We start from the raw sequence: 23,301 nt of genomic DNA, 5'->3' as shown, positions 1-23,301 counted from the left end.
AATCTAAGTAGTAGTAGTAATAATAATAATAATAATAATAATAATAATAATAATAATTTATTTATACCCCGCCCATCTGGCTGGGTTTCCCCAGCCACTCTGGGCGGCTTCCAAAAGAATATTAAAATACTGTGATACATTAAACATTAAAAGCTTCCCTAAACAGGGCTGCCTTCAGATGTCTTCTAAAAGTTTGGTAGTTGTTGTTCTCTTTGACATCTGGTGGGAGGGCGTTCCACAGGGAGGGTGCCACTACCGAGAAGGCCCTCTGCCTGGTTCCCTGTAACTTGGCTTCTCGCAGTGAGGGAACCGCCAGAAGGCCCTCGGTGCTGGACCTCAGTGTCCGGGTAGAACGATGGGGGTGGAGACGCTCCTTCAGATATACTGGACTGAGGCCGTTTAGGGCTTTAAATGTAAGCACCAACACTTTGAATGTGGCTACAAAGCAACCATCAGGAGCTCGCAATTGCTCCTTTACTAGAACTCATGAGCAGTGACAGGAGAACTGGAAAAAAATTCACATTTGGCACCAATGTGCCCCTTTGGTTTCAGATAGTACATGGGTAGACGAGTCTAAAAAGCCAGGGACACAAATTTCTGTGACCCTCTAGCAGGTATGGTGGTTCATTTACCAGAAGTAATGCATTTAGTGTTAACTCTGGAAGTGTATACTCCATTCTGACCAAACGAAGACTCCTAAAGCAAAATATACATCAGGCTTAGTTTACTCACTACTAATGTATACCAAGGATTTCTTAAATATTTGCCTTTCTGGTAGTCAGCAGTCATAGGTGGCCCACGTCAAATATTTATAATTGCTGGTAACAAGACTGTATTGCCAGACTTGGCACTGGAAAGCTATCGCATTTTATTCTTGCTGGCTTGATCTTTCTCTTGCAGAAGATCTATATCCGTTTAAATGTCCTTCTTGCACTGTGGGGATTGGCAATAAATATAATAAGATAAAGATCCATGGGTCTATTGTTGCTCTGGCCAGGGTAAAACTGAGAGGACAAATTCCTGACTTCTTGTTGTTGTTGTTTAGTCGTCTAGTCATGTCCGACTCTTCATGACCCCATGGGCACTCCTGTCTTCCACTGCCTCCCGCAGTTTGGTCGAACTCATGCTGGTAGCTTCAAGAACACTGTCCAACCATCTCCTCCTCTGTCATCCCCTTCTCCTTGTGCACTCCATCTTTCCCAACGTCAGGGTCTTTTCCAGGGAGTCTTCTCTTCTCATGAGGTGGCCAAAGTATTGGAGCCACAGCGTCAGAATCTGTCCTTCCAGTGAGCACTCAGGGCTGATTTCCTTCAGAATGGAGAGGTTTGATCTTCTTGCAGTCCATGGGACTCTCAAGAGTCTCCTCCAGCGCCATAATTCAAAAGCATCCATTCTTCGGCGATCAGCCTTCTTTATGGTCCAGCTCTCACTTCCATACATCACTACTGGGAAAACCATAGCTTTAACTATACGGACCTTTGTTGGCAAAGTGATGTCTCTGCTTTCAGAATTCAGAACTAAAAGACAATGAGCTGGTTTGTACAATACACTAAATTAAATCTTAGCAAACGTGGGATCTTGAAGAGGCGCTTGCAGTCATTTTTCTCCTTCCCAGGCTGAGAGCTGAACCACAAATCTCAGTTCAGACAACACACTGCCAAACCTTGGCTTAGCACAGTGCAGCATGGCAACAAATACTACCAGGTAGCAAAGTGGCTGCAAACTCCTCTTCGGAAGTTCAGACCTTCTTGCCCAATATGGAAAAGTTGGGAGTCAAGCCAGAATGGACAGCAGGATTGGCCAGTGCATGTTTTCTGAGAGTGCATAGAGGCAAACGCCTACACAGAACTCACCTGGGAGCACAAACTGTTTTCTGTTAATAGTGGGAGTTATAATTATTGTGACTTTAGGAATAATAATTATCAGATGTGGAGTTACTCCACCTACCCACCCACCTTCCTGGTCGGCCTCTCCCCCAGGTTCCATTGCAATGTTTACATTCATAAGATATGAGAGGATACATACACATGGATTTTTTCCTGGTTGGAGTAATGATTGGACCAGCTCTTGGCTGTGTTGCATTTCATATATCATTGTAGTCACACACCCCATTAATTTATTTTTCCACAATGCTGTTTTTATCTACCTTGTGATACAGCAGATCAGAATGCTCTTCAGAGGGCATCATTTTTTTAATGACCTACATTTCAACTCTGCCTTTTGTGATTTGGCATCAACAAAGGCTGGGACCTGCTGAAACTTTGCCCTTCCCTGGAATTCCAATTGCCTTCAGACATTTTAGATCATATTGGCTAAACTTTTTTATAGGGCAAGGGCTGTTTACCCATGGACAAGCTGATATAGCTCAGTTGGTAGAGCATGAGACTCTTTAATCTCAGGGTTGTGGGTTCAAGCCCCACCTTGGACAACAAAAATCCAGTCCATTCCAGCTGTTCCACCAAGTATATGGGTGTTGGTGAGGGTTCTATCATACTTTATAGCTCAGGAGCAGGGACCTGAATCTGGCCAACACCATCAATTTCTCAACCAGTCACCTCCAGACTTGACTACTGTAATTTGCTCTACGCAGGGCTGCCCTTGAAGCTGTCCCAGAAACTCCAGCGGGTGCAGAATACTGCAGCGAGGCTCCTCACGGGGTCTCTGCCATGGGAGCATATTCACCCAGTGCTTTTCCAGCTGACTGGCTCCCGGTGGAGTATAAATAAAATTTATTATTATTATCCCCACTCACTCCAATACAGACCTTCTCATATTGGGAGGGGGACTTCTACATTGGTTTGGCTGAGTATGCTCCGAGGCCTTCCCAGGAAGCCTGTTAATGCAGGAAGGTGAGGATGGACCAGGGCAGGGAGAGAGACGTGTTAGAGGTGGGGCATGTGCAGCCCCCTAGCCCCTCTGCGCTGCCCCTATGCTTTATTTGAACACATGAATAGGGCTAGTGAGGTATTACTACATCTTCTACCCTGGCATGAGCTAGTATTGGGGGGTGGGGTGGGGGGGGAAGTCTGTATAAATTCATTCCAATTCACAGCACACCAATCTGGGGGAAATGCTTTGCACATCCACACCACAGCGTGATTTTCTCCCTTCTAATTTAATGCATGGGTTTAATTAAACTTGCCTGGCACAATACCTGCTAATCTTTGCAGTTATCTCATATAGCAATTAATTCAAACAGGAACAGACTTGATCCTACAGTTCTTTAGCGCCTCTGGGCTAATTGCTGCAAGATCCTGCCGATTATTTTGGAACACTTTCCTGTACTCTGCCTTAATTTTTTTAAACATACCTTCCAGCTTTTTAAAAAAAACACACACACAACCCAACAACTTTGAAAACACTCGTTGAGAATGAGGGGGTTTAAAGTCTCCCACGCTATAGCACTGTATCTGAATGTGCAAGCAACGTAGCTGAAGAACTTCTCATGTCTTCCCATTCATTAAAACTATATGTGTCAGCAGGACCTGCCACCAGCAACATTAAATTATGGCTGTGGTAACCATCACAGTCAGGCTTTCCCCCCTTCTTTTTGGCCAGGTGCTGAGACTTTATGCATGACACACAAAAGAGCATCTTTGTTGCTTGACAGAATACAAGACAAATAAAAATGACCACTCATGTTTATGTGTCTAAATGAGTCTGGGAAATATATCCCAACATGTTAGTCAGCTTGGTGTGTGTGTTTTTTTTTGGGGGGGGGTTAAAAGCATAAGTCCTTAAGGAATACTGTCTTTGGATGAATAAGTTTCACTGTGGGGCATCAGAGGAGATGGCATTTTTAAAATGACAATCCTGCAGTTCATGAACCACTTCAAAGCAAGCTGGGAACAGCCTCTGCAGGAGCAGGACCTTGGAAAAACCTTTTCACTTCATCATGCTTACCCAAACCAAGATGCTAAGGCAGCAATTGATGCCAAAGAATGATTCCAGCAATACAACACCCAAAGGGAAGAGTCATTTGCCAGTTGCGTTATTCGTTACCTGAGATGCCTGTCAAAAAAACATATGATTTGGTTAGGGGATAGAGCCCCACAACCTGTTTTCAGCGCTGAGGTTCAGATTTGAGCAACAAGGTCATCCAAAGAGACTGGTTCGTGTGCAGAGTGCCTTCCTATGCTGTGAGCTGCAAAATCAGATCCAGTTGCACTATGTTTCTTACAGCTCAAAGACTCTCCAGCCAGCATTATGTACCACTCCAGCATTATGTACCACTCACAAGTTGAGCTCTCAAAGCAAATTCAAATCCTGAAAACTACCAACATTGTTTTATCTAGTTCAGTGGTAGTTCCAAGCAGGGAAACACAGACAGGAGAGTGTCTTGATGGAGAGTGATCTTGATGTGCCCAGCTGTACGCACAGGGGGCCTCTGCAGCAGGGATGGGGAATTTTTGGTCCTACAGATGCTGATACGCCTCCAGCTCCCATGGCCAGTAAGACCACCAATCATATATTTTTAATTTATTGAGTAACATTAAACACTGCTTGATTGCTAAAACAACAACAACAAATCAAAACAGTTTACAAAAAGAGCTTTTTAAAGGAAATCACAGTTGTTGAGCTTTTCTTGGAAAACCATGGGGGGGGCAGAACCTCAGATAATTGAGTATTTTTTAATGTGGATCTTCCCCCCTGCTCCTCCCCTTGGCTACGCCCATGCTGGGTAGGCTTGTTTAAACAAAATTGTTTTTATGTGATCTCATGGGTTAACTGGTCCCAAGTTGTTAAAGGCTTTATACACTAATATATACCTTGATCTTGGCCTAGTAGCAAATGGGCAATCAGTGCAGGTACCTGAACACAGGTATTATAACGTTATCAAGGGACTCAGCTACAGTGGCAAAGAAAGAACGCTTTATATGCGTTATTTATGCATTCTTACACTGTGACACCGGATGGCGCTGTGGAGTTCCATTCTGCCAACCTGATTTCTCATACAAAGTTTGCAACACATTTAACTGAAATGCTTCTTTGATGTGTCCTAGATCCAGCCAAGGTCTGACTTCTGTTAGCAATTGTGCTGCACCATTTGGCAGCTTCTGCATCAAGCACTAGGGAAGCACCCCCCCAAAAGCACATTGCATGTACCCCATTGCAGCTTTAAAGATGTACTACTGAATGCACACAAGCCAGGGGCAAAGCTAAGGGGATACCCTTTCTGTTCCACTTGTATTGGGACTGGTTAGAATGGAAGGAAAAGAGGTCACCAGTAGATGGTTCCAGAGTTGACAGCAGGTATGGCCAGAGGGGTCAATTAATTATAGGTTTGTCCCCATCCTTCTCTTTGCTGAATTCTACAAGAGCAGCACTGAGATTGAGGAAGAGGAAACGGAGAGGCGGCGTCACTCCCTGGGCTGATTGCAAGTAGGCAGGCAAGGCGGCTGAGGGCAGACCAAGCTTGGGGCAGTGCCCCATAAGTCCTTAATTAGCCTGCCTCCACTTCTTACATTATCTACATTCTGAAAGTGAGGCAAGGCATGTGCCTGTATGCAAATGCAGATTTAGGGCAGAGCAACCAGTTCCGCCGCCCTGGGCGCTGGGCCTAGAAACCACCGCAGGGCATCGCAACTATGACCTAGTAAATTGAGCAGAACAGAAGGAGGGAAGGGCGCCAAATTTTGGCTTCGTACAAGGCACCACTGACATCTGAAAGGCCAACGTCCGTCCCTCGCAAATTATATACCCTTACTTCCTTACTACACACAAGGGACCACTACAAGGGACATGGGGGGGTGCTGTGGTCCAAACCACTGAGCCTCTTGGGCTTGCCGATCGGAAGGTCGGCGGTTCGAACCCGCGCGACGGTGGCGAGCTCCCATTGCTCTGTCCCAGCTGCTGTCAACCTAGCAGTTCAAAAGCATACCAGTGCAAGTAAATAAATAGGTACTACTGTGGTGGGAAGTTAAACGGTGTTTCTGTGCACTCTGGCACTCATCACGGTGTCCTGTTGCGCCAGAAGTGGAAAGCTGTCTGCGGACAAACACCAGCTCCCTTGGCCTGAAGTGAGATGAGTGTCGCACCCCATAGTCGCCTTTGACTGGACTTAACCATCCAGGGGTCCTTTCGCTTCCCCCACACACACTTTTCTCTCATCATTACAGTGTTTTCTGTTCATTTGCAGCTGCACAATGATGCAAAACTGAAAGGAAAAACAGGGGGAAGAAGCAATGTGTGGCTTCAGTTGCTAATTGGACCTGCTTTTGGTGGACAAGCGGTACTGTAGCTTGGAAGCTGGATCTGGGAAAGTGGGTTGGGGGGGGAACAGACCCACTGAAATCAGAAACTGTGCAAAGTCAATAGAAACATTCAGCAAGGCTATGTGGGATGTCCTCGCAAAAGAACACCATGTGTGGGGAATGGAGTCCTGAACAGCAGCAATTTGTGCTGCAACCTTTTGTTGCAGGTCCTGTTTGCAAATAAAGGATGCAGATGGGACCCGCAACCAAAGGTTTCAATGCATCCCTATTCCCCTAATACAGATGCTCCTGTTCAGGTTTCCAGCCAGACACTCCTTCCTGCAAGCTTACAAACTTATCTACTTCCACTTGCCAGAAGAGAGTGTCCCATGAGTACGTAGAAATCCATTCCTGACGGAGAGGAGCAGAGTGCTTTCAACCCAATATAACAGTGTATCCAAAAAAGCTAAATGTGAGCAGGGCTGACCAGCGCAGCCTTTGTCGACCACGTGCCCTCCAGACGTTTTGGACTACAACTCCCATCAGCCCTTGCAGTCCTAAACATCTGGAGAGCAGGAGGTTGGCAAGGCCTGGGCTGGCTGTACACACCTTCCATCCTTTGGATAGCTTTATGTCATGGCTACCTCACAGCTTGATAACTTTTGCTAACTCTGGCCAAAGCAAATATTTCCATCCCTGCTCCAAGACTTGAAAAGCAAATATTTAGCCAGAATGAAGCGCGGCCTGCTCTTTGCCTCGCTCAGTCTCTTCCCGTGCATGGACGGGAGCTGAAGTTCCCAACTACTGTACACTCCCCAGCGCAACCCCTCCGCCGCCGCCGCCTTGGGGAAGGGAGAGCCCGCCTCCCTGCAAACAAGGGATTGGCCCGTTCCCTCCCTTCGGCCCCGGGCGGCCTCGCCTGCATTAGCCGAGCGGGGAAGGCACTCACCCGGAGGCGCTGCGGGAGCCTCTCCCGGAGGTGTGCGCGCCGCGCGCCTCGCACCTGCGCGCCGCCCCGTCGCGGCAACCTGTTTCGCTTCGCCCCGTCCGAAGGCAGGAAGGGCGCCGCGGCCGGCGAGGCGCGGGGGGCTTGCCAGGTGTTTGGTGTGGGGGGGGGGGCGATGCTGTGGGCGCATTGCAGGCGGCTCAGGGTCGTCGGTCCTCCGCAGAGCCGGATCCACGATGAACAGGGATCCTCGCCGGGTAGATCTCAGCTTCTTGAACGAGGAAGAAGCCAAGCAGATCTTCCGCGTGCTGGAGCGGGACTCGCAGCTCAAAAGGGCCGAGAAGGAGAGGATCAGGTACAGCCAGGTCCCTTTAGTGCTGCACCTCTGGGTGGGGGGGCACCTAAGTTCTGGGAACCAGCTAAACCCGCGGGGTGATGGAGTCCCTTTTAGGAGGACACGTGGAGATGTTGTCTAGACCTTGTAAAATGGGTGCTAATGACTCTTTCAATCTTCCCTTGATCCCAAGCTAGTTGATCTAACTTTTTATTGTGCACCCTGGAGCTATGGTGTTTTCTTCTGTTGCTGCTGCTGCTCGCTTTACGATCCAATCCTGCATGCATTTATTGGGGCTTTTAGCGGGAGGTGATTTTCATGTCGGCAATAAATTTCTTTCACAAGTGATGCCAAGCTAGACTCTGGACTTCTTGACCTTGAAGCGCTACGCCTGAGTTTTAAAATGTCTGGCAAACTGGAAGTATACTTGTTGAATGTTTTGGGGAGGCAGGAGGCAGTTTGCACATGCTCCAAGAAAACACTGTTTTTTATTTTGAATTATTAAGGTCTCTAGGTTCAGAGCTAGGCCCCAGAATTCAAAAGAAGCCGCAAGGCTGACCTCAGAGGAATCTTGGTTCACATTGTGTTACTTATTTTTCAAGTTTATAAACCGCTTTACAACCAAAAGCTATCAAAGCAGTGTCTTGTAATATAAAATGAGAGAAACTGCAAAAGATACAGACTTTAAAAACAATTTAAAAATACACTTTGGGGGAAACTTTCTTAAACAATAAAGAGTCTGGTGGGGTGTTATGACATGAAATTAAAAAAGAAAAAGCTGAATATTTTTCTTCTACTGTAAGCTGGATAAAACAGGGCATTTAATAGAATGAACTTTGGATATTTAGGCTGCCATCATGCACCTGCTTACCTGGAAGGAAGTCCCATTGAACTTGATGAGGCTTACTTCTGAGTAGACATGTATAGGATTGCACCTTTGGGCTTCTTTCCAGGTAAACTTGCGTAGGATTGCGCAAATAAATGTTCCTTTTTTGTTGTCTGTAGACTCTACCATATTTACAGCATCCACACACTGCAAGAAGTTCTTGCCATTCCTGTTAAAAAAAGCCTTACGCTTGGCTCCCTTGTGATGACATGGGTTTTGATGCTTGCTTCAGCGCTTTCAGCCCATAATGAGCCGGCTGTGCGCATAGGCTGGCATGCAGAGGCTTTGGTGTTGGCATGCCACCACAGATCAACCTCACTGTCAATGCCAAAACCAAATCTTGTGCATGCAGGTGAATATGTAAGCCTGCCTTAATGCAGATGGAAGTCAACAAAGGCTTTCCATGCAACCTCATGTGCTGAATCCATTAGGAGAATCGACCCACACAGTGCAATTCTGTACTTTTCTAATCAGAAGTAAGTTTCATGGGGTTTACTTTTGGATAAGTGAGTACAGGATTACAGCTAGTGTGCACAACTTAAGGCCAGAGCTTTCCTGGTCATTCTTCCTTGAGAGCAAGCCGCACCGAAATAAACCTCGCTGGGTGCCAAAGTAAACAAGCATAAGGCCTGGTTCTTAGGCCTTTCACCTACACAGGAAGTTAAGATGTGTGTGAGCCTCTCTGTTTCTCATCATATAGATATATATTTGGCAGTGCTAGAAACTGATATATAAGCTAGGCACCAAACCTTTACACCAGGGTTACAGCCGCCAAATGGAGTGCCTAGTTGCCATTTTGGGGCCAGACAGCTCAGAAGTCGTATTTTTCAATACAGCTTTTTGGCTCCTGGAATTCATTCTGATTGTGCAGATAAAATATAACTGATAGACTTCTACAGGATGTGTTGCTAGTGTGTGGAAAGTGTCAAGAACCAAGGATTCCCCAGGCATGGACCTCCAGATGGTGGAGACTTCAGGCGCCATCATGGCGCTGAATCTTCTTCACTTGGTTGCAAGTGGCCAATAACCAGGTGCAAAATGTGTTTGGTGCCCAGAGAATTCCGAACTCTGATTTGGCATATTGGACACTGTTAGCATGGGGCTGACCGTAGCAGAGAAATAAAACGTTCAGTTTAGGTTTGGAGATTTGAGCCTCGATCCAAGGCTCTGCTGCCTCCTCGTCTGTGTTTGTGTAGAGGGGGAGAGGTGTCTTCTCCATGTGATTTTTGTACAGTAGGTTAGTGTCCTCATCTAACAAAGCAGGAAGGGACAGGGTAACTATTTCCTGGGTTTGGTTGCTATTTTAAGTCTTCTCCCAAGCGGCTTGTTTCCCTCTCTCACTCCCTGAGGGACTTTGCCCTGTAGCTTGGGCAAAGCAAAGAGTACAGAGCTGTTTCAGATGGTCGCTATTTGTGGTGTGTTGCTGAATTTGGCGTCTTTGCCTTCGGGACAGCAGTTCCCGAATTTTGCACCTGCATGTGTTTTTCTCCCTCTCTGTCATTCCAGGACATGGTGTCATCAAGTGAAATTGACCAATGGGAGGGGTCAGGACAAAGTACTTTTTGACAGTGCACATGGTTAAACTGTGACGTTCACTACTACAGGACGTAGCAACCGGCAACTTAAGATGTCTATAAAATAGGCTTAATTAGATTTGTGGGCAATATATCGCCCCAATCCGGTTTGAAGTCCCTGTTGTCATACTGGTTTCATAATTTTTGACCTGGCATCATCATCATCATCATCATTATTATTATTATTATTATTATTTCTATATTGCCCTATACCCTGGGGTCCCAGGGCAGTTCACAGAATAAAATACCTAATAAAATTAAAAACAACAACCCAATACAACACCCCCCTACAAAAAAACACATTTTAAAAGGGCATAGGATGTAAATCAGATCAACCAAAGGCCTGATTAAAAACGAACATTTTAGCCGGCTGCCTAAAGGTGTATAATGAAGGCGCCAGGCGAACTTCCCTGGGGAGAGCATTCCACAAATGGGGAGCCACTGCAGAGAAGGCCCGTTCTCGTGTTATATCACGAATCATGATGTGTGTGTGCGCGCGCGCACGCATGCAAGCTATGCAGAAATCATGGGGGGGGGGGAGTGAAGCCAGCCAATGTCTCTACATAGCTCCATCCTTATTTCAGACATCATGATATATCGATATATTGCAATGTTTAGCTGGTGATATATCACATTTTGAAAACCCAGATATTGTCCAGCCCTAATTCCCAACGGGTCAGAGGCAGTATACCACAGGAGATCACTGGTCTGTGGGAAAGTTTCTCTCACAAGTTCCAAAGATATAAGGAGCCCATTCCAGGGTAACTTGCAGCAGGGCTTCTGTGGCTGCCCCTGATCTGTCTGTTAAGAGATTGGACAGGAATGGCAGTATCCGTGTGGTGCTCTGGTTAAAAGGTAAAGTTAAAGGGACCCCTGACCGTTAGGTCCAGTCGCAGATGACTCTGGGGTTGCGGCGCTCATCTCGCTTTATTGGCCGAGGGAGCCGGCGTACAGCTTCCGGGTCATGTGGCTAGCATGACTAAGCCGCATCTGGCAAACCAGAGCAGTGAACTTGCACTTCATGCTTTTGAACTGCTAGGTTGGCAGGAGCAGGGACCGAGCAACGGGTGCTCACCCCGTCGTGGGGATTCGAACCGCCGACCTTCTGATCAGCAAGCCCTAGGCTCTGTGGTTTAACCCACAGCACCACCTGCGTCCCTGATGATGCTCCGGTTAACCTGCCTCTAAAACATTCCCACTCTGTTTCAGAGTTAATGTCTTGGATATCCAAGGCGTGAGACATGATACACCACAACGTCTATTTCCCTATACAGTGGTACCTCGAGTTACAGATGCTTCAGGTTACAGACTCTGCTAACCCAGAAATAGTATCTCGGGTTAAGAACTTTGCTTCAGGATGAGAATAGAAATCGTGTGGCAGTGGCAGCAGGAGGCCCCATTAGCTAAAATGGTACCTCAGGTTAAGAAAAGTTTCAGGTTAAGAACGGACCTCCGGAACGAATTTAGTTCTTAACCCGAGGTACCACTGTACTGGGAAATTTTCTATGTGTGATGTTTATGCTGTAAGCTGCCCAGAGTGGCTGGGGAAACCCAGACAGATGGGCATGATTTAAATAATAAAATGATGATAATAACAGCAAGTATTTTGCTAGTTAAATAATTACTTAGCATATATTCAGCACTTTTCTCAATAGTCCAAAGTGCTTCATTTATTTCAGGCTGTACATCAGCCCTGCAAGGTATGAGGGTACTGTTAGCTCCATATTTCAGATGGGGTCTTGGAGTGAGAGATAATAGCTAGCCCAAGGCCACCCATGGCACTTGTGGCTGCCTTGTGATTTGAGCCTATGATAGCTGAAGCTCTTTACCACAGAATTACAGAGGCTTAAATCTCCACTGTTAAGTGGTGCATGCTGGCACCTCATATAAAGAAGGTTGTCTTTTATCTGTAACCACAAGAATGTGAATATTCATACTATGGCACCTTCATGAAGGGCTTGATAACTTTATGAAAAGGCGCTTACTTGATGACTAGGTGAATTCTCAACATTATCACTGTACCAAAGAGCAGGCTCTGCTACGTACTTTTTCTTGTACCAACTAGGTTCAAACGTTGTTTTTAAATAGACCATGTTATGCACCAGACTGGTAATAACCTGGCTGAGAGCTGAAAAACATGAATGACAGAGTTGCCCTACGTATCTGTGCATGGACTGTACCATTTCAAATGGCAGGTGGAAGATTACGGTAGATGTATAAATGTTTTTCCATTTATTATTCTTATTCTTTAAAAAAAAACAGTTTCAAACTAGTTACAGATAGGTAGCCGTGTTGGTCTGCCATAGTCAAAACAAAACAAATTCCTTCCAGTAGCACCTTAAAGACCAACTAAGTCAGTTCTTGGTATGAGCTTTCGTGTGCATGCACACTTCTTCAGATACACTGAAACAGAAGTTTCCAGACCCTTCTATATAGTGAGAAGGTGGGGAGGGGTATTACTCAGAAGGGTGGTGGGAATGGGTGATTGGCAGATAGCTGTGATGAGCCTGTTGACGACTCTTAACGACTGCAATAGGTCTTACAGGAAAAAAGCAAGGGGTGAAAAGGTGAAAAATGGCTTTGTCATGTATAATGAGATAAGAATCCAAGGTCTTTGTTCAGACCAGGTTTCTCCATGGTTTTGAGTTTGGTGATAAGTTGTAATTCAGCAGCTTCTCTTTCCAGTCTATTTCTGAAATTCCTTTGTAGTAAAACAGCTACTTTGAGATCTTGTATAGAATGTCCTGGGAGATTGAAATGTTCTCCTACTGGATAGTTTTCTGTTCTGTCATGTATGAATTACAGTAGCTGAAATTTATGCATTGCAATGGTTGGGCTAGATGCCCCTTGAAGTCCCTTCCAGCAATAAAATTCTATGATTTTTGGAGTGAACTTTGGCATCGAACGTGTGTGTGCGCGTGTGCAACAGAAAGTGTGTTAACTTGTTGGCATCAGAGCCACAGGTCAGGTGCAAAACACTAGCAACAAATTCCAAGGAAGGAGATGCAGAGAGGGAAGGATGAGCAATAATGAGAGGAAATTTCCCCCTAAAGGGTTGCAGGAGGAAGAGGTGAAGAATCAACTTTTGCCTGTGGTTGAGGTCAAGAAAAAGAGCTTCTGGCCATGTTCTCTTCCCCTGCCCAATACAATTTCCTTGAGTTAAAAATGAGGAGAGGCTGGGGGAAGAAAAATGGAAGATGTATTTTCACCGGTGAACCTTTCTGTTTTTGTGCACTGCTTCTATAAGCAAACTCTGGGGAGCAAATTAGTTGTCGAAGGAATACAGCAGTGTTCATACAGCAAGGTTTTCTCCAGCAATAGATGTGTCCCTCAATTAGTGCAACTGGTTTCTATTGTTTATCAGCAGCCTCCTAACAAGTATTTATTCCCCAGAGTTATGTTGCAGAGTCTTGTTTCCCTTGGCTGAGGATCGGAAGGGGCATTCGCTGGGGATGGCAGTCATTTCAGAGTGATCCTTTTTGTGTGCTTTGAGTGGCTCATGGTCTTCCTGATGGTCACAGCCTTTGCACAGACACAAGCGAGCAACTTCCCTAACAAAGCTACTTTTCTCGCAAACTTTTCAACGGTTCACAGTCGGATTTTGCAAAAGCTATAAATGAACAGGAGGAAAAAGAGCCCAAGGTGTTTTAGCTGTAAGACTGTACCATCTTAGCTTTTTATAATTTGTTCTGCTGAAGCATGTTTCTGGAGATCATTGTTCTGGATCTCAGATGGAGGGCTTTTCACTATGGAGAAATAGGTGGGGGCAACCTTTAAACACAACGTGTACATTTCTTCCCTTGGCCTTTGTTGTTAGGACACGGAGCAGAGAGACTGTAAAGTTGTGGGCGAACATATCAGACGACACAGCGATTCTTCCAAAGCAGCTCTTTATTTGTAAGCTGGAACAGAACTGAACTGAGGAGCTCAGTCAGCCTGCTTATATAGAGCTCCAGAACAGTCGTAACTGTTGCAATTTTCTAAAACTATCCAATCACTGAACGTCACTTTTGATCCTTCATTTGCATACAAACTATCCAATCACTGAACATCACTTTCGATCTTTCATTTGCATAACTATCTACAGTATCCCCCTGCTGGCCCAGGGTGAGAACTTCAGTACATAACAGAGACCTTAAGGGGAGAGGGCCTTCTCAGTAGTGGTGCCTACCCTGTGGAATGCCCTCCCATCAGATGTTAAGGAGATGAGTAATTATTTAACATTTAGGAAACATCTGAAGACAGCCCTGCATGGGGAAGCTTTTAAGGTTTAATGTTTTACTTTGGTTTTATATATGCTGGAAGCCGCCCAGAGTGGCTAGGGCAACCCAGTCATATGGGTGGGGTACAAATAACAACAACAACAACAATAATTTATTATTATTATTATTATTTATTTATTTATTTATTTATTTATTTACAATCTAGTGAATTTGTGTTAATCTGAGGGACACTGCCTTAAAAATCTGATTACAATCTGTCCCTTTAAGTCCTGATCCAACACTCTTAACCCCGCACTTTCTCTCTCGTTGGACTCCAAGACCCATCAGCCTCAGCCAACATGGCCATTGATCATGGACGATGGGAGTTGTAGTCCAACATCTGGAGAGCCACAGTTGCCCCCATCTCTGCTGTAGTGTAATCCCACACAACTATAGTATATGTGTGAACGCTCAAGGCCATATCCATGCCATACAGTTAAAGCACTATTATTGTACTTTGAACACTCATGGCCTTCCCCTCCCAAAAAAATAAATAAATAAATTCTGGGAGCTACAGTTTGTTAAGGGTTCTGAGAGTTGTTAGGAACACACACCCACACCCCAATTTGCACCATTTTGCTGCAATGCCCAGAGTTCCCTGTGAAGAGGGATCAATTGCATTGGTCATTGATATAGGGCAATTTGCACTGGAAAACATTCACTTTGCACTGGGAAATTTTCTGATGCTCTTCAGAATGAAGTCATTTAGCATCTTTCTACTTGTACTTAGTAAACAAAGCTAAAAACTTTAAAACTTCCCAACATGCCTAATGTTGTATTTGAAATTGGCATTCATTGTTACTGATGAACATATGAAACAGAAAAATTTCTGTGGAAAGATAAACCCTGCAAAGTGATCATAATTGTAGTGGTGTGTGTGTGTGTGTGTGTGTGTGTGTGTATAAAAAGAGAGAACGACAGATAAGTCAACTTTCCATGAAAAGAATTTTATATCCACAAATGTTAATGGATGAATAATAATTGTACAGCAAGGACACAAGATACCAGCATAAATTGCATCAATTATATTTACTTGCCCCCCCACTCCAATTATTAAAGAAGGATGGAAGGAAGGTCCATTAAAAACACAACCTTTTGAGTATTTAGCAGCTTACTGCTCCTGTGGTGTCCTAATAATTGTTATTTTTTAAAAAAAGCTGAATCATTGAATCATTGGTAGTACTGTAGTTTTAAGACAACAGGCCCTTATCTAACAAACTGGATAGTACGCTGAAATGAGATGGATGAAACGGATGTTATTTAAAAGTAATTAGCTAGGTTGGGCAAATGGTCATTTAAAACAGGCTCACTGAGGGCCATAGGTTTCCTCTTGTGACAAAGCTATCTATCACCTAGTGTGAATATTTACCACAATCTGCTATTAACATTACTTCAAGGGCTGGTTAGGTTACAGTCACAACACTTCATTATAACTGTGCGGAAATACAAAGAAGTGGCATGTAATTAATGTTATGTGAGTGACATTAAAGGAATCTGGTGGGAATTGGATATCACGTGAGAATAAAATAATCTAGTGGTGTCACATCAAAAGTGATTCCCAGGTTTACTCTTGACTACTGTGGGGAAATTACTTCTGAGAGGGTTTTTAACCTTCAAAAATAAAATGTGTAATTAAAAAAATAGAAGACAAAGGATTAATAGCCCTTGGTCAATTTGCTTTCTTCTCTTCTTCTTCTTCTTGTTGTAGTGCATCTTGAAAATCTGGAGCAAGTGGGAAACTGACAGTAATTTTTCCCCTGGCTTAGTATCAGATTTTTTTTAATTATTATTATTTTGCAGGCCTAACGTCCTAGGTCTGCAAAAAAAAAAAAGATCTGATAACATCCTAGGTTTAAAAAAAAGATCCTAGGTTAAAAAAAAAGATCTGATAATGTCCTAGGTGCAATGACAAACCTAGACAGCATCTTAAAAAGCAGAGACATCACCTTGCCAACAAAGGTCCATATAGTTAAAGCTATGGTTTTCCCAGTAGTGATGTATGGAAGTGAGAGCTGGACCATAAAGAAGGCTGATTGCCGAAGAATTGATGCTTTTGAATTATGGTGCTGGAGGAGACTCTTGAGAGTCCCATGGACTGCAAGAAGATCAAACGCATCCATTCTGAAGGAAATCAGCCCTGAGTGCTCACTGGAAGGACAGATCGTGAAGCTGTGGCTCCAATACTTTGACCACCTCATGAGAAGAGAAGACTCCCTGGAAAAGACCCTGATGTTGGGAAAGATGGAGAAGGGGACGACAGAGGACAAGATGGTTGGACAGTGTTATTGAAGTTACCAGCATGAGTTTGACCAAACTGCGGGAGGCAGTGGAAGACAGGAGGGCCTGGCGTGCTCTGGTCCATGGGGTCACGAAGAGTCGGACATGACTAAACGACTAAACAACAACAACGTCCTAGGTCTTATCTCCAGAAGATGACAGGGATAAGGAATGACCTTAGAGTGCCACTGGCAGTCATGGTAGACCAGGGATGGAGACCTGTGGGCCTCCAGATCTTGTTGGGCTCATAGAATTGTAGAGTTGGGAGGTACTCCAAGGATCATCTAGTTCAACCCCCTGCAATTCGGAATTCAGAGGTGAGTAATCCTTGAGAGATGGCTATCCAACCTCTATTTAAAAACCACCAGTGAGGGAGACTCCATCACCTTCCAAGATAGTCTATTCCGCTGCTGAACAGCTCATACTGTCAGAAATTTCTTCCCCACCTCCCAGGATTTTAGATGACATGCAAATGGCATTCCCCAGATAAAGTTGTACCTTGGAAGTCGAACAGAATCCGTTCCGGAAGTCCATTTGACTTCCAAAAGGTTCAGGAACCAAGGCACGGCTTCCGATTGGCTGCAGGAAGCTCCTGCACCCAAGCGGAAGCCGTGGAAGCCACAACTGACATTCGGGTTCCAAAGAACGTTTGTAAACCGGAACATTCACTTCCAGGTTTCAACGTTCAGGAGCCAAAACATTCGTCTCACAAGGCGTTTGACTTGATGTGGGCAGGAACCCTGATAGAGAAGTTCCCAGATCCCAGACTCAATTTTCTGTTGCTGATCAAAGTGAATATATTTGTTTTAAGGGGTCCTCAGATCAGTGTCAGAGGTGGGGTCCTGCTAGGGCTATCTCATGCTATTTCTCTTCTGAAAAGAAATGTGTTTGTGACAGCAGGAATTCAGGAAATTTGAAATGGAATAGGAATGCCCGTGTGTGTGATGCACACATACATATCTCAATGCAAACACTTTCAATATTTAAACTGATCCCTTCACTGTTATTTGAACAGATGGGCTTTTAAAAAAAATAATTGCAGCAATAATTGCAATTTCTTCTGACTTGTAGATAGGTTGACTGTTTGACAGGATGTCAGACTAGGAATCTGTGTCCTCTTTTTATCTGTGAACCCTTAGATCTCTAGGCAGCTAAAAGAGGAGCAATTTGTGTGTGCGTGGAGGGGATAATTCTGTCTTCTCAGATCTGACAGTCTCCCTCTGGCAACCTGTTATAAAGTTTCATAGGGTTCGGCTTGGTAAAGAAATCTGATCAGCCCACGCTTCTGCCCGGAGGTGTATCCACAAAAGTTTTAACAGGGGAGATGAAACATTTGAGTTTAGTGCAGACAAAATGGCAGTTTAGGGGATAACAGCAACAGAAGAGAGGGGCACTTAGGTGATCTAACAATGTTCTGAATCATAGCTTTGGAGTAAATAAACACAGTGAAACAAGTACTGAAAAATCACAAGGAACGCACAGCTCAAGAACCGCCAGGCAGTGTCAAAGGCAGCTGTAGGGTAGGAGAATGATCCTGCTCCTTTTTTCTTTGGCCTGCATGCAATATTTATCCAATGTCTATTTGGAGATTATATGCTTCCCAAATGTTCTCTTGCTCCTAAATGCACCTTACACGGGACTGTGGTCTGTATCACTCCAGAGTGCAGGTGGGGGTGTCATTTTTTAATGTCCCAAATGTTAAAAAGAAAAACCTCAAACATCCCTTCAGTTAAACAATAACCACCTAGCAAAGCAATAGCCAGCAGTTGCTAATGTGCAAGTACCGGTACTTGTCTGGAATGAAAAATGGGTTGCAATCATGCTTACCCATCCCAAGCCTGCAGGTATTTTCAGTGGCCAGATGAGAAAGTATTTGGTCAGTCTCTATTCTCTATGCAGAGGTTGTGTTGTGTGCACAAAACCATCCACACCTAACATAGGTTTTTTTAAAATGCTTTTGCTGCATCTGCACACCCTAAGGGTGTGGATTTAGAGAATTTTATGCAGAATTAGGCACTGGCCCATTGAGATTCTGGCACAACTACTTAAGGAATGCAGCTAAAGCAGAGGAGTGCCAGAAAGATAGGACTGAAAGTTATTTGCACAATCTTTTTCCTAGCTTCTGCAGAATTACCGTATTTTTTGCTCTATAAGACTCACTTTTTCCCTCCTAAAAAGGAAGGGGAAATGTGTGTGCATCTTATGGAGCGAATGCAGGCTGCGCAGCTATCACAGAAGCCAGAACAGCAAGAGGGATTGCTGCTTTCACTGCGCAGCAATCCCTCTTGCTGTTCTGGGTTCTGAGATTCAGAATATTTTTTTTCTTGTTTTCCTCCTCCAAAAACTATGTGCGTCTTGTGGTCTGGTGCGTCTTATAGAGCAAAAAATGCGGTGGATAACCTTGTTGTGCTTTCCATCTAAGGGAAAAATAATAATTAAGCTCCTGTTCAGTGTTAGAAACACAGATATATAAGGTAGGCGCCAAATGGCTCCTTAAACCAGGGTTATCGTTGCCAAAATGAAATGCCTAGTTGCCATTTTGGGAGCAGACAGCTCGAAAGTCGTATTTTTCAATATAACTTTTGGGTTCCAGAAATTCATTCTGATTGTGCAGATAAAATATAATGGATAGAATTATACAGGATGTGTTTCTAGTGTGTGGAAAGGGTCAAGATCCAAGGATCTCCAGACATGCACCTCCAGATGGTGGAGTCATCAGGCGCTATCCTGGTGCCTGGGCATCTTCATTTGGTTGCAATTTTCCAATAACCAGGTGCAAAATTCGCCTGGTGCATTTCGAACACGGCTCCTGTTTCAATTCATACTTGAGGCTTTTCCTGTAGAGTATAATGAATCAGGTCCTCAGAGGGTCAGGTTGCAATCCAGACCTTTGATCCACCATGCTGGGTGTTTACACATACACATACAGAGGTACCTCGGGTTAAGTACTTATTTCATTCCGGAGGTCCGTTCTTAACCTGAAACGGTTCTTAACCTGAAGCACCACTTTAGCTAATGGGGCCTCCCACTGCTGCCGCACCGCTGGAGCACGATTTCTGTTCTAATCCTGAAGCAAAGTTCTTAACCTTAAGCACTATTTCTGGGTTAGTGGAATCTGTAACCTGAAGCGCCTGTAACCTGAAGCGTATGTAACCTGAGGTACCACTGTACATGTTTGAACTCAAATGCATGTCCAGCACTTAGATGTATTCATGCACACACTAACAAGAGGTTGCATCCGTTACAAATATGTGTTTTACCCTTAACCTTATGCCCACACTAAGTTCCCACACAAACAGAATAAAGAAAGCTTGGTTTATTATATGAAACGCAAATGACAGAATATATATTTGTTTGTCCCAACACACATCGCTTTATGCTTGTTGACGTTCAAGTGCGTTTGCCATTTTATAACAATCTGTTTCTTCTTAACTATACCAGTGACAGACTGTGGGAGGGTAATATATATCTGTATGTAAATCAAAAGCTGTACCAATAATATATGCACACCAGGGGGCAGGATGAGGTCGCATTCAATTTTGGCATTGTCTAATTTGTTATGTAAAATGTACTGCAACTTCATGGGTGTTGCAGAAGGTGCTCTTTCAAAAATAGCCGTTCCAGGTTCAGCATGTCGACACACCAAGTGAGAAAAATAAGTGTTAAAGATTAACAGACCAAACCCAGGGCATGTTTACTCAAGAGTAAGTCCAGCTAGAGTCAAGTTGCCATAACACTCCTCTCTCAGGGCAGCAAGATTCGGCTGAGTGCCAATACTGTTGTGTATACAGGAGAGCACTGGATCTTTTTAAAAAATCACATTGACTTGAAATTTAGCTTAGTTTTCCTTGAATGGTGTAGGCCACTGTGGAGGAAGTGACCTGTCTCTCAGTGGCCCACGCCATTTAAGGGACATTTACTTGAAATGTGGCTCAGTTTAGTTTACAATTTCATTTTAAACACGGTTGGGCTCTCTTACACTCAGGTATCACACTGGGGGAGCACATGTACAGCTGCTGAGGTCATAAAGATGATTTTGGCTGCAATTCTATGCATTGAGAGGTCATTCAAAGGGGGCATATAGCACCTTAGATCTCCCTTTCCAAATTTGGGGAGAGAGAGGTCCCATGTTGGATCATCACTCCCAACTGCTTCAGAAATGTCTGTGGTCCCTCAGACATTGGAGTGCTGACATAAGTAGAACCAGAAATCATCTTCTTCTTTGGTGATCACTCATAGCCAAGTAAGGTTGTCTTCGATGAACACTGTCATGGAAATAGGGTAGGTGTGTTGCGGTGTTATATTAAAATATAGTTCGGCCCACCACATGGTCTGAGGGATGGTGGACCGGCCCACGGCTGAAAAAGGTTGCTGACCCCTGGAGCCTTGAACAATGGAGGCGGGTGATGGAGGAGTTCTGTCGCTCTCAACAAAGTTGTCATAGTTACTGCCCCACAGATCCAAATGATGGTTGTGCAAGTTTGTGGCAAGCTGCCTTGAGTACAGAGTAAAAGAAGGGAGAAAGATAAACCAATAAATAAACTGCACTGCATATGCTTGTGACTGCTGGGACAACTATGATGTCTTGTAGTGCTTCCCATCACACATACAAGATGCGATGCATTTATTTGTGAATTGAAATTGATATTTTTTTTGTAGTACATTGGAGCATTCAGCTATTTAATATCATGATATTACTAGATGTGAAATATGAACGTGTGTGTGTGTGTGTGTGTCACATTTTCAACTCTTAACAATCAGTGTACCAGACCTTACTGGGATCAGATCCTGGGTCTAACAATCACACCGCCGTCTTGCAAACTGCAGAAAAGGCAATATAGTCACAGTTGTTTGGAAATCGTGCCCTCTAGTTTTTGGCCTCTAGAGGGGGTGCAATACAGCACTTTGAATCTTATTTGACAGATGCCTGCCTGAAGCAGGGTGTGAAAGTGTACTATTGGCTAATCTAGCACTTTAGCAAAGGATTGCAGATGAAACCATGGCCTTTGACAACTAAAGCTGAGATGCGGCTGCTCACCAGGCTGCTGTCAGGGCCAACTGCATTTCAGTTGCTGGTTTAAAATGTGCTCTGGTGTATTTTAATTGTTGTTTTTAACTGGTTTGTTTTTATTGCCTTGCATTTTATAATTAGTGTTTTTAAATGTTGCAAGCCACCTTGAATCCCAGCATGGGATATATAAATATATTAAAAGTAAGAAACAAACAAACTGCCTAGTAAATTGCTCTGACTTGAAGGTGATACTAGAGCAATGTCATCGCAAGGTTTGTTGTATCATCCTTTGCCACCACTGGGTGAACTGGGAGGAGGAGGAGGATAACAATAACAATAATAATGTGCCCATCTGGCTGGGATAGCAGGTTAATACTAGCCTCTAAGCCAGGGATTGGCAACCTAAGGCCCATGGGCCACATGGACGCCGACGCTGGAAATCGCGGTCAATCGCGCACAATCTGACCCACGGAAGGATCTCCACTGGAGTGAACTGGCCCAGGCAAAGTAAACCTTGCCAACCCCTGTTCTAAGCATACCAGTACAGTGGTACTTCGGGTTAAGAACTTAATTCGTGCTGGAGGTCCGTTCTTAACCTGAAACTTTTCTTAACCTGAGGTACCACTTTAGCTAATGGGGCCCACTGCCGCCACACTGCCGCGGTGCGATTTCTGTTCTCATCCATCCTGAAGCAAAGTTCTTAACCCAAAGTACTATTTCTGGGTTAGCAGAGTCTGTAACCTGAAGCGTCTGTAACCCGAGGTACCAATGTAAAGCAATTATGGGCTGGCAACTTTTGTGGGTGCATTTGCAAAGCTCCTATATGTGCTTCACAGATTAGCATCCATTCTCTCCACCCCCTTTTAGGAGGAAGAGAAGACCACTCCTCCAGGGATGTTACTGAGAATATTAAAAGCAAACATAATTCCCAGTTAAAATCACGTATGTGTTCTCTTTCCTAGCAAACTTCACAAGGAAAAGGAAGATGCAACAGGACTACCAGGGGTGACCGGAGACTGGTTTGAAGAAATCCAGAAGAGAAAATTTCAGAATGAGGCTGATGTTGGCAAAATGTTCAAACAACCCTTAGTTCACAGACTGCGAAAGTCCATCGGAAATGGTGAGTCGCCACTCGTGCATCCAAACAAGGCCACCTCCAACTATAAAATGGGCGATGTATGACATTATGAGTTTTAAGGAAGAGGAACAGTCACCGGAGATTTTTCAGATGGAAGTAATATCTCAAAGTAAAGCACATTAAAAGGCAATTTGGCAACTTAGCTCTAGCTTCTCTGGAAACGTGTTGTCAAGGCAGGGGTCAGACTGCTACAGTGAGCGTTATCTGATCGAATTGCCTTAGCGCTGGCCTTTGTGACAGGAAGAGCATTTAAGAGCTTTGTAGGGAAGGAAATTATATATTGTAGGGAAATATAAATATATACGTTGTGTATTGACTTATCACACTCAAGTGCTGTAGTCCTCCCGGAGATGAGAGAAATCAGGTCTCGGATAAAACAGTGCTCCTCTCCAATCTGTTTGTCAGGGGACAGGAATTCAATTTAGATAAGTGAAATGGATAGACAAAACCTTGACAGATTTAACGGGCTCAGAAAGCAGGCAGGTGATGATGTGATCAGAATATCAGGAAAGGAAGATGGAGTCCATCTGCTGTCTGGCTCGACACTGATACAGATGTAGGGAGAATTTCTCTCAGACTCTTGCTTTGATCAGTTTCTTAACTGTCCTACATACTGTTGTGAACATTAAACAATGCTCAGATTCACCTTAACATTTTTTTATTCAGGTACCAAGAGAGA

At 44.3% G+C, this 23,301-nt stretch overlaps 1 protein-coding gene across 2 annotated transcripts in view; it reads left to right on the top strand.

Moving 5' to 3' along the window:
• The window catches only part of EXPH5 (exophilin 5), a 54,288-nt gene that overhangs the window by 5,657 nt on the left and 25,330 nt on the right, over positions 1–23,301 (top strand). Inside the window, exons 1-2 of one of the 2 annotated variants that reach the window (XM_081860040.1) lie at positions 7,336–7,495; positions 22,447–22,604. In XM_081860040.1, coding sequence (XP_081716166.1) covers positions 7,377–7,495; positions 22,447–22,604 — 277 coding nt within the window. In that variant the 5' untranslated portion in view covers positions 7,336–7,376. Of the gene's footprint in view, positions 1–7,335; positions 7,496–22,446; positions 22,605–23,301 lie in introns of those variants that run through there. The other variant, XM_081860042.1, reaches the window with a different exon arrangement.

This window comes from Podarcis erhardii (assembly GCF_964252035.2).
Source record: "Podarcis erhardii genome assembly, chromosome: 4".
NCBI classification, from domain to species: Eukaryota; Metazoa; Chordata; class Lepidosauria; order Squamata; family Lacertidae; genus Podarcis; species Podarcis erhardii.
This window is presented reverse-complemented; position numbering and strand designations above follow the sequence as displayed.